Here is an 11,170-nt window from a genome sequence, read left to right on the forward strand (position 1 = left end):
AACCCCCCCCCACCTCCAGCACCCACTGGGCACCCACCAGACTCCTGGGGCACACGGGGCAAGAGGGTGCCTTGGGCAGGGGTGGCCAGGGTGGGACAGTCCCTGCCAGCCCAGCTGGTACCTTGACAAACTGCACGTCGCAGAGGATGTGCACGGAGTAGTCGGGGGTGTAGATGTTGTTGCTGCTGCTGTGGAGCTGTGTGGTGCTGCCCCCGTAGTCGTTGTGCTCCCGGTTGGGGGACTCGGAGCGGTTGAGCCCACTGCACCGTGACGGTGACCTGTTCACTGCAGGAGGGGACGGCAGGGAGGCAAACACTCACTCTCACTTGTGGTGCCACTTGTGTCTCCGGTGCTGGGCCAGGGTGCACCGGTCACCTCCAGCGGTTGTGCCCCATGCACACCGGGGCTGGCAGGGGACTTACAGGGACCTGCAGTGGGGTCCTCCTTGGTGCACGCTGGTGGCGGGGGCTCTGTGCCATGCCAGCCCCACGCAAACCAAAGGGACCGGGCAGGCAGGCACCTGACCTGACGCCGGCAGCAGAGGTTAGGGCTGCTGCCTGCCTGTCACACCGACTGACTGACAGCCCTCCTGCTAGCGCAGGCCTTCTGCACGGCATTTGGCACAAATTCTCCTGGTTGCAGCTGGCAGCCCATAGGGGTTTACTTAACCTGCCTCAAGGGCAGGCTCCTGTCCACCCCGACTGCAAGAGAACAGGAGCAGAAGGCTGTCATGGCAAGCTGGCCCATCACTCACGTTGACTGATGGCCTCTGACAGGCAGCGTGATGGATTTTGCCTGGTCAGTGATTTATTAGGGAACAAAGGCAGTTTGTTCCTTGCAGGGGTGACATCAACATCTCGCTGACTTTGCACTGCTGCTAAAATGCCCTTCTATTACCCAGATTGCCAGAAATCAAAGGAAGCAGGGCAGCGTGCATGCAGAGCTGTTGTCAGAAGCAGCAAATAGCAAGGAATGCACTGAGTGTTGGAAATTACAGAACCTGCCCACCAAAGAAAGCCAAAGCCCTTGTCCCCATCCCATTCTTCCTGGGATTTGCATGTTACTGAGGAGGCTGCAGCAGGGACAGGGCTGCTCTCCCCCATTAGCCACCCATGCTCCAACCCGCAAGGGGCTGCTTGGCGTGGGGTGCCATGGGTGCTTCTCTCCTGGCACTGCCCAGCATGCAGGGTGGAGGGGGCTTGGTGCACCGTGCACAGTGAGCTGGAAAGAGCCTGGCACATGTGGAGGTCCCTGCCCAAAGCCATGCCCTGTTACCTGGAGAGCCAGCCAGGGAGTCCCCTCTGCTGAAGGCAAAGGTACGGGACACTGAGACGGGCACTGCAGAGAGAGGGAGCAGGAAGGAGGGAGGAAGGTGAGGCATGGAGGTGAGGGGGGAGGAGAGACCAAGAGGAAGAATAAGAAAAAGAATCACGTGCCAGCAGCCCCAGGCTGGGCTCCCACCACTACTTCCAGCATCCCTTCCCACCCATCTTACACCCTCCTGCTTCTGCTCCAGGGAGGTGTTCGCCAGCCCTGGGGACAGGGACACTGGGAGGGACACAGACTTGAATGCTGTAAATCAACAGGCTGCTCTATGATGGGGTACGAGAAGGTGAGGCTGGGGGGGACCAGCTCCCGCCAGGCCTGTCTGCACAGCCACACATCTCCCTAGAGCTGCGGTGCGGGCGGAAAGCATCTCCCTCCCACTGGCTGAGTGCTGGCACCCTGCTCCAGCCCTTCGCCAGCCACTGCCAGGAGAGGGGACTCTGTGGTCAGCTTCTGCCACCGGGGAGATGAGCTGAAGCTAAACCAAGTCACTTGGCATCTGGGATGCTTGTGGGTGAAGTGGCAGAGAGGGAATATGCTCTGCAACAGCCCTTGCCTCCACACAGCCCCATAGCTGCAGGCAGGGGCTGGCAGGAGCCCCTCAGCATGAGGCAAAGCAAAGGCATTTGTGCTGGGCTGCCTGCAGCACCCTGCAAGGCCCTGGCTCTCAACAGACTTGGGGCAATGCCGAGAAGAGCCACCCACCTCCGTGAGCTGCTTCATGTGGGAACCGCAAGAAGCCAGGACCCCACATCAGGGGCTGCCTGACCCCTCGCCACAGAGAGGGCAAATCTGGCCATTCACTTTCCACGTTTTATTGCCATGTGTTGCAGCAGCAGTGACAATCTCAAGGGCAGGCATTTCCCCTCCCCACCACGGCATCACCTCTGGGCCATGCCACAGGGGTGCAGGGCTCCATGGGGGAGCATGGAGAGACCAAGACGCAGCATGAGTGATGCACACATCTCCTGATGCCTCATCTTTGCCCTCACTGCTGGCAGCGCCCACCTCGAGAGCAGTCGGAGACGAGAGCCTGCTGGCTGCCAGCCCTCTCCTCCAGCCCCAGCCACGCTTCCCCAGCTGCCGGCCCTCCTGCCCAGGGCATGCTGCCCTCCCGCCAGCCACTGTGCCCGCAGTGTGGCTGCGGCACTTCAGGAACCATCTACTGCCTATGAGATTAATATTTTTAAATTGCTTTGAAGGTAAAACAGCCAGGAAATTTGCCCAGTAGCCCCCTCCTTCTGATCTCCCTGCTCCTCCCCCAGTAACTCCTGTTCCTCATCCTCCCCTGGATTGAAACCGTGTGCAAATAAAAGTCCAAGCAAAGGCACCAGCACAAAGCACTGCCCAGCACAACCTCATCCAGCTGGGAGCAAAGGACGCGTTGATGACCACTAGCACTGGCTCCCTGCTCTCGCCGCCTGACCCTCCCGCAGCGGGGCTGGCCGTGCCAGGTCTCTGCTGCCGCACCCCTGCCCTGGCCACCAATGCAAAAGCTTGCCTGGCGATAAAACAGTTGCATAACAATGGTTAATTAATAACAAATTGTTAAATGCTCAAGGGTTAACGTCTGAATTCTCCACTGTGACACACTACTCACAGTCCTTTCTGCTGGGCTTTGCTTCCAGGGGGAAGGAGAACGCCAGCCCGGCAAGGGGAACACCCTGCGACCTCTGCCTCCTCGCCGGCCAGGGGCACAACACCGCACGCCTCCCGCGGCAGGCAGGGGTGGCGGAAAACATCTCTTGACACAGCGTCACGCGTGAGCACAGGGAGCAAAGGAGCCCTGAGCGAGCTCCTGCCATGGCCTGCACCCTGCCTGCCCCATTGCCTGTGGGCAGCGCTCGCTGCCTGAGCCCCAGGGGGGGCCTTGGGGGCGGGGGCGTCAGGCCATGCAGCAACACCCTGGGGGAAATTGGCTGTTTTCGAGTGCATTGTGGATGCACGGGGGAGCAGGGAAGCAGACTGAGGGGTTAATCCGGTAGTCCACAAACCAGCCTTTGGAATGGAAGCAAAGCAAGCAGCAAGAAATAGGTGAACCCTAGAGCTGCATGCAGACTGGGACCCACGGCAGTGACAGTCACCTGCCCCGAGGGACTCGCCCTGTTCTCTCAATCACATCTCACTCTACGCCTGCCTAAAGGTTGAATATAGTGGGTTCTTGTTTTGATTAGGCACCCAGAGCATCCTCACCTTACCATCAGCACTGCAGACCCAACTGCAGCACATGGGGTTTGGGGTGAGGGGTGTGCTGGACTGGGGGTGGGCAGCACCTCCACCTGCTCCCAAGACACCAGGGACTAAACATTTGCAGGGGTGATCAGCAAAGAAGCGGGGGGGCTCAGAGTCTCCCCTAATCAGAGATTCCTCTTAACTCCTGCAAGCAGGGGACCTGCTCGGTAACCCATCAGCTCTGCAGGCAAGGAATTTACCAGGGCTGGGGCATCTACTTTTAACTCAGCTAATTTCCACCACCACCACATGCGAACAGCTCACAGGTAAATTCACCCATCTCTCCAAGTCCCAAGCAGCCCCCATTCCCCTGGCAGGGGACCCACATTCAGCTCATGCCCCGAGCCTCGGGAACACAAACAGGTCCAGAGATGTTAGGCTGAAACCTAGACGCACTGTGCCAGAAGTTGCCGGGTTTACTGCTCCCATCCGTGTGGGCACGCTGCTGCCCACGGGCAGTGCCCCTTGCAGCACCATCTGTGCTGGGATCCACCCGCAGGGATCCAGTGCACGGCTGAAACCTCAAAGGGACCTCAAAGTCCCTCCACAGGGACTTGGCTGCATCAGCCCCTGAGTGTGTTGTTTCTCCACTGAGGTTTTTAAAAGGAGGCGACCTCAGCACAGAGCCCAAGCTGCTCTTTGCAGGGTGCAAACCCATCCCTCCTCCAGCCAGCTGGTGCCACAGAGGAGAGGTTTTAGAGCCCCAGCCTATCCCGAAATACTTACGTAGGAAGGAGGATCCAGCCAGGCTGCCCACTTTCCGTACGTCGTTATCTGAAACGACAGTCGGAGGTGTATGAATCACAGAGGAAGGGCTCCTGCCTGCCCTGTGCCCTGAGCGGGGCCACCCCACCCCACGGCCAGCCCATTCTCCTGGCCACCAGCCAGCTTAGCCCCCGTGGGGGCTGCTGAAGTGAAGGCAGGGCTGGAGGGAGCCCACAGAGCCCTTACCTGAGGAGATGACAGCCATGATGGCGGGGACACCGTAGTAGGTGAATGCCCCGTTCTCAAACCGCAATCCTTCCTTGCCAACCTCCACCTCCACTTTCCCCTGGAAGGGGAAGGAAAACCTGCTCAGACAGGCACCCCATGCTCCTGGCCACCAACCCACCCAGGGCTGCAGGGACCTCCATCACCCTGTACGAGAAGACGGGCATCTCCGCTGGTAGAAGCAGCCCAGAGCAAGGTGGCAAGGGGAGACGGACCACCCCCTGCCACCCTCTGCTCGCCTCTGCCCCTGGTACCTGCAGGATGAGGACGAAGTAGTCGACGGGACGGTTGCGCTGGTAGAGGTAATGCTCTGCCGCCTTCTTGTTCTTTCGATCATACTTGAGCTCCTGGATGACATTGGGGTGTTTCAGCAGTCGCAGCAGGATCTTCTCAGAGAGGTAGGGGGACTTGAAAGGCTCCACTTCTAGAGGGGAGGCAACGCACACTTGCTCAGTGGGGCCAGGGCTGCCAGGAACCCCTTGTCCTCTGAGCTGCACGGCCTCAGCCTCAGCGCCCCGCTGCACGGAGGGAAGCCAAATGCAGACGCATGATGGTAGAGCAGCAGGACACCCAGGGTGGGGGTCCAGAGAGGTGGAAACTGCTCACTGAGGGGGGGAGCCCGACCCAGGAACAGCTCAGGGATGGCCTGCGGGGCTGGTGCTGCTGCAGGGAGATGCAGAGCTTGCACACGGGCAAGGGTACCTGTTGCCATGAACCGATGTGTAGCCAGGAGGAGCTGCGGGGAGATCTTCACCTTCATCTCGCTGTCCGAGAGCCTGAAGATGGAGAAGTCCTGGGGCTTGCGTCCCCGGTGGGGCACCCGCTCCTTCTTCCGATTGTCCGCTGCGGGGCAGAGAGCAGAGCAGTCGCCCGCCTGCAGCAGCCACAAAGCCACTGCAGCTGCAGGGCCCCATACCACATGCGCACATATGGAGAGAGGCACGTCTTGCCGCACCCTATGGCAGGGCTGCTGCAGAGCACGCAAAACGTGCCATGCATCACAGCCTTGGGAGCAGCTCCCCGGGGAAGGAGCAGGGTGCTGAAACATGCTTCTTTGTCAGGAACAAGTCCCGGGTTGCCCTGGCTGGATGCATCACCCATAGTTGGAAAGGAGCTTGGGAACCACCCACGGGCACTTCACGCCCAGCACACATGTCCCTGGGTCAGGCTCAGCCCAGCCACTGGCTGGTGGTGCTGGTGCTTCTCTGTCTTGAGCATTCAAGACTCCCTGACATCTGACCAGCATCTCTCCATCATCCTTGTCTTTCCCACCATGACTGTGAATTGCTCTGGGGAAGGACCACAATTTGCTCTGGCCTGTTTCCTACCCACATGTCTGTCTGTCTGTGCGGGCTCCCACCCTGGGTCCTGCAACCGCAGTAGCTGCTCTGGGACACTAACTGTACAGATCCGTCTCATCCAGGATCTCGGACTTGATGATCTCCTCAATGACATCCTCCAGGGTGACAATGCCCATCACCTCGTAGAACGGGTCCCCTTCCCCTTCGTTGTTCACCCGCTGCACGATGGCCAGGTGGGACTTTCCTGCGGGGGGAGAGCAGAGCGGCAGTGAGACCCCCACCCCTGGCCAGAGGGGTCCCCAGCACGGTGGGCTGGCAGGCCGATGGGGTTCGGTGGGAGCCACAGATCACAGCCAAACCTCAGAAGCAGCCACTGTTGCCCAAACCCACCCCAACCCACGCTAACCCAAGGAGAAGGGCTGGACACACAGCCCAGCCTAACAGGGCTGCTACTCTCCAGGCTGATTTCTAGGTGTCATAGGACGCTGCCTGGCTCTTTTTTGGGGCCGCTTGCTTTCTTTACCCAGGCAATCTGCTGTGAGTCCCTCTGCTCAGCTCTTTGACAGCCTCCCGTGCAGGACTGAAGTGTTCATTATACCAGCTGCTTCTTGCTTACCCTGGGCTTCGCTGGCACAAGACAACTCTAACAGAGCAATGAGACAGCGTCCTCCAATACAGAAATGTGAGCATGTCCTTGGGCTCTACTGGTTTTCCTCATCCTCCTGGTGTTTTCTCATTCTGTTGTTAATTATCTTTCCTATCAAATTGCCAGGAACAGCTCCCCCACATCTTTCTAACCATCACTGTCTGGACCGATCCTAAAGCTTGTCTTAAAATATGGGCAAAGCCTCCAGCTCCACAGGACAGCAGCTGGTTTTAATGCAGAAATGCATATGTTTGTTTGCAGCTTTCAGCCCAGCTTCTGCAGAACTCTTGGGTGAACCATCTGGACGCAGAGGCTAAACACTTTTCAAGCCATCAGCTTGCACCTGAACATCTTCTCCAAACCCTGCCCCTGACAGGACCTCCTCTTTGTTACCTTAAGCAAGCAGACTGGGACCAGGACTTTCTTTCAGCCATAATGATGGTGACTCCTGCTCAGGAGTCGCAGTGTTTCACAATCACAATTTCAACTTCTCCTTTGCCCCAGGAAACTGGCAGCTCTGCTGACACATTCTCTTGCTTTTGGCATACTTGAAACATGGCTATTTGCTTTCGCATGTCCAGCTCTCTGTAAGCTGTTTTGACTTGTTCAGCTTCTCCCTTCCTTTATTGTCTGCTCTGATTTATGCTCCTGCTCAGCAGCTTGACCAGAACCCAACTTCCAAGCCACACACAACTTCTGGGTTTCTAGCTCAGATTTATTTTTGGACCTGCCAATGAACAGCACTGGTTTTCATACTGGCCCTGTCTCTCCTACGCTGCTCAGCAGCGCACACGGGTTCTGAACCTTGAGTTTTGCTTAAAACATTAAAAATGTCCTTCATTGGCACCACAGCAAACAACTTTCCCTTCCTCTATTTGCCCTGATTCCCTGGTTTCCCTTTGCAATGCCTGCACAAACCCAACCATGGGCACTGCAGGGACCTCCAGAAAGCTGCAAACACCTCACTTTCCCCAGGGCTCGGAGCTGAGGTTCTTGAACAGCAACGGTCACCCAAAAAGGGGGGGGCAGGTCCCTTCGGCTATGCAGCTGCCTCTGCATCTGCTTCTCCCATAAAGCCTCCCCAACCAACTTGCCTGCTGGGCGAGGGGATGTGAACAGTATTTATGCATAAAGGTGCGATACGGGTGGGCTCCTGCCTGCTGCACAGCTCCCTCCTCGCCCGCTGCTGCCTGCTGGCTCATCCCCGCAGAGGGACAGGGACGAGCGCATCCAGGGCAGCCCGGCAGTCCCACCAAACACATCTTGCTGGGGACCACGCGACCTTCAAATAACCCTGCTCCGGATCTGAGACAAGCAAATGATCTTTCTCAGCCGAAGATCAGCATTATACATTTCTCACAGCAAAGCTTGGGCATTTTCCACAGTATAAATTCCCTCCTCCTCATACCAAGCTTTTATTGCAAGATTTCAGAGAGCAGCTCGCTGCCTCCCACGCCTACAGAATTAGAAACAAGAACATAACATCGCAGCAAGTAGCACTGAAATGCACTTTAAAAACCCAAATCAACAGCCTCGAGGCATTGAAAATTCAGCATGTTCTGCGGACTGGGCTATTTCACTTCTTTCATACCCAGGTTTATGCATCTTGTCTGTTCAGTGGGTAATAAAGCAACATGACTTGAGACTTAAAAAGAAAAAAGCAGAGGAGTTGGCCGCAAGACAGCAGCAACAGCTAGGTTTCATCTTAGCGAAGTCCAACTTTCAAAAATGTCTCCTTTGCCAAACCTCGCTCCCAAACACTGGGGCCATCTGGTCTCCTACAAGTCCTCGGGTGAGCGAGGAGAGGGGAGAAATTATTTCTTTTGGCCGAAAGCTTGTTGTTAATGGCATTTACATGCAACCCAAAACCACCGAGCCCTTACAAAAAGCTTAGGTGCTACTTAAAGGCAGTCAGAGAGTAATGGAGGCAATTCTTTTTTTGGCCAAACACCTACATCAACGCTGTAATTTACTCTAGAGCAGCCTCAGAGAAATGTGATTCCACCTCCATGTTCATGTAGTGGCAAATGAGATTATTTAGAAATAACCCAGCACCATTAGCCTGGGAGGAGACCCATGGCTTCACCGCGGTGGGGGCAGAGCCAGGAGGGCTGTTAGAGTGCTCAAGAGCTCTTTATTTTCACAGAAAATAAACACTTGTAGCCATGCTATAAACCCCCAGGCTTAGGTTTCCAGGCTAACAGCCACATTAGAGATGGAGCAGGTACCCAGCGACAGAAAATTGTTGCAATTCATGTGGTTGCTCCTGGCCTGCACTGAGGGAGCTGATCCTAGCCCCTGCCCGGCAAGCCCATACCCGTATCACAAAACCACCCCAAAATCTGCTCCCACCCCTCACAGAGCTCCTGCAAATGACTGCTGCTCCCAGCTGGCCCCCGCTGGGAAAGGACTGACTTGCCCTGATCTCCCACCTGAGGGACATGAGATCGTTTGCAAAGTCCTGCCCCCCAACCCAGCTGGGTCCTGCATCTCCTCCCATCACTTTTTTTTAACAGACCGTATAAATTTGGCAGCAGGGGAAGTGTGGGGGTTTGCAGGTGCCCTGGCAGCATGGTTGTGACTTGCTCCCTTGTGGGCTGGGGATGCTGCCAAGCTCAGCTGTATCCCCTCTGCCTGCCCCTGGGAGCTCCTATGCTTGCAGAGAGGAAAAAGCCATGGCTTTTGGAGCAGGTATGAGGGCAAAAATTGGGCAATTTTATGAGGTGGAAGCAATGTCCGAGGGAGGGTGGAACAGGGGCAGACCTGGGGTTGGTGGAGAGGTTGTGTTCTCTCCTGTAGCCATTGCCCTGCAGGTCTGCCTCAGTGGGAGTACAATAAAGGGTGATAAATCATTTAAACAACCCCCCAAACTTGATCTAAACCAGCTTTAAGATCTGTAAAACTGATTCCAAAAACTGCTATTGTAACCATTGCTTGATAGCTCAAATGAAATGAATTATAAGGGTGAGCTGCTTCCCTGCTAGCAAGCTGTCGCATGTGAATTTTACAGGGCTAGCGCTGATGCAGGAAAGCACCGTGAAACACTTGAGAATCAAAGCCTTGGTTTGGCAAATGCTAGAACAAATGGGCAATTAACTTCACTTGTGCGAATAGCTTCATGGGCCTCCACAGGACTGCTCTCGCACAGGAAGTCTATAGGTGATTAAGTGTCTGCTCAGCATGGGATACAACTGTACTAAATTCTTTATGAGCTACATGAAATCTGCTCTTTTCAAACAACAGCTTCAGTGGGAAGTTAATGCCTCAAAATGCTAAATTACAGAGCTAATATAAACAGCTGAAAGCTTCCGGATGGAGCAAGCATCTGAACAGATATCAAAAGCTTTTATGCCTGTTCTTAGGAGCCTTGTTTTTCATAGGTACCTAAATGACCTTGGGCTCACAGATCCACCTCAAAGTGTCCTCCCCCATGCGAGAACAGGGTCTGAACACATGGAAATGTCTTTACTTGTGGGAAAGAAAGTGCTGTTGGCTGCAAATATAGCTCAGACTACTTCCTTATCATTTTTTTCTATGTACGTGCTCTGCCAGAGAAATGTTAAAGATGCTTTAGCCTTGTCTCCTGTTCCACAGTATGAGCACTGAGCATGAAATTCATTTTCATTAATTTTATGGTAGGAGCTAAAGCTGCTACTAGGAGATCAAAGGTACAGGCACAAGCCGTGAACCATTTACAGCTACAAAATGGAAGGCAAAAAAAGAGTAATTGGTAAATAAGGTTGATTTGTGAAACAACTGTGATGTAACAGAAATCTGTTTTCTGTATGCCTTTCATCAGAGCTCTTCTCTGGGCCAGGGGGTGACAGCATCTCCATGCCCCCTTGCAGACCTCCATCTGAAGTATGTGGGGACCCCAATTTGAACTTACTGAACTGGAAACATGTGTGTGAGTGTGCTCTTGTGTTACCATGACTCTGCACCAAGGGTGAAACCACACGCCTGAGGAGTTGCACCTAGAGGCACTGCACATCTACACCTGAACAGGGGGGAAATAACCAAGAGAGCTGCAGGGGCACGCAGCTCTATGGGGAATCAGAGCTATGTGAAGGGAAAACTGTAAATCCTAATCTAATCCAGACCTTCCTCAGAGATGAGAACTTCATCTGCTTACATCTGTCTCTAGCAGAATACAAAAGCCTTTCTCATACTCTGCTTTGGTGCTTTTCCTAATCCTAGGGAAAACTGGGGAAAAGATGTAACGCATCAGCTCTTCCAAATATTCCCATTGACAAGATGGATCAGGAAGGGCAGATTGGAGGAGGCATGGAGTCTCATCTTCCATCTGCTGTACAACAGGGTTCTGACCTCCTGGGTATGACCCTGCCCACCCACAAATGGTGGGTCCCCTGGCATGTTACTTGGAGCCTAAGGAAGCCTACAAGGATGCTGAGGCTTTCTGAAGCTAAAAAGCTTCTAAAGAGCCCATGCAAAGCTTTTCACTGATGTCTGTAGCATAGGACACTTTATTCTTTCCCATGGCTCAGTCTGAAGGTGCCTTTGATGGCTCCCAAGAAGGGGGGTGACCTTTCCCCCAAGGATGCAGCTCCCCTCTTGCTTTGCTGAACACCTCCCTGGAGCAGAGCCTGCTCCTGGGCTTGCTGGGGCAGGGTGAAGTGGCCCAGGGTTCACACAGTAAGATTTAGCACAGTTGGGG

At 54.9% G+C, this 11,170-nt stretch overlaps 1 protein-coding gene across 1 annotated transcript in view; it reads right to left on the reverse strand.

The window, feature by feature from the left end:
• The window catches only part of CNNM1 (cyclin and CBS domain divalent metal cation transport mediator 1), a gene marked incomplete at its 5' end in the record, with an annotated part of 17,952 nt that overhangs the window by 1,290 nt on the left and 5,492 nt on the right, over positions 1–11,170 (reverse strand). Inside the window, 7 exons of the mRNA XM_035897426.1 lie at positions 122–285; positions 1,276–1,338; positions 4,285–4,332; positions 4,510–4,609; positions 4,803–4,972; positions 5,251–5,391; positions 5,950–6,093. Coding sequence (XP_035753319.1) covers positions 122–285; positions 1,276–1,338; positions 4,285–4,332; positions 4,510–4,609; positions 4,803–4,972; positions 5,251–5,391; positions 5,950–6,093 — 830 coding nt within the window. The remainder of the gene's footprint in view (positions 1–121; positions 286–1,275; positions 1,339–4,284; positions 4,333–4,509; positions 4,610–4,802; positions 4,973–5,250; positions 5,392–5,949; positions 6,094–11,170) is intronic.

The sequence above is a fragment of the Egretta garzetta genome, unplaced genomic scaffold (assembly GCF_000687185.1).
Source record: "Egretta garzetta isolate BGI_Z169 unplaced genomic scaffold, ASM68718v1 scaffold56, whole genome shotgun sequence".
Lineage (NCBI taxonomy): Eukaryota > Metazoa > Chordata > Aves > Pelecaniformes > Ardeidae > Egretta > Egretta garzetta.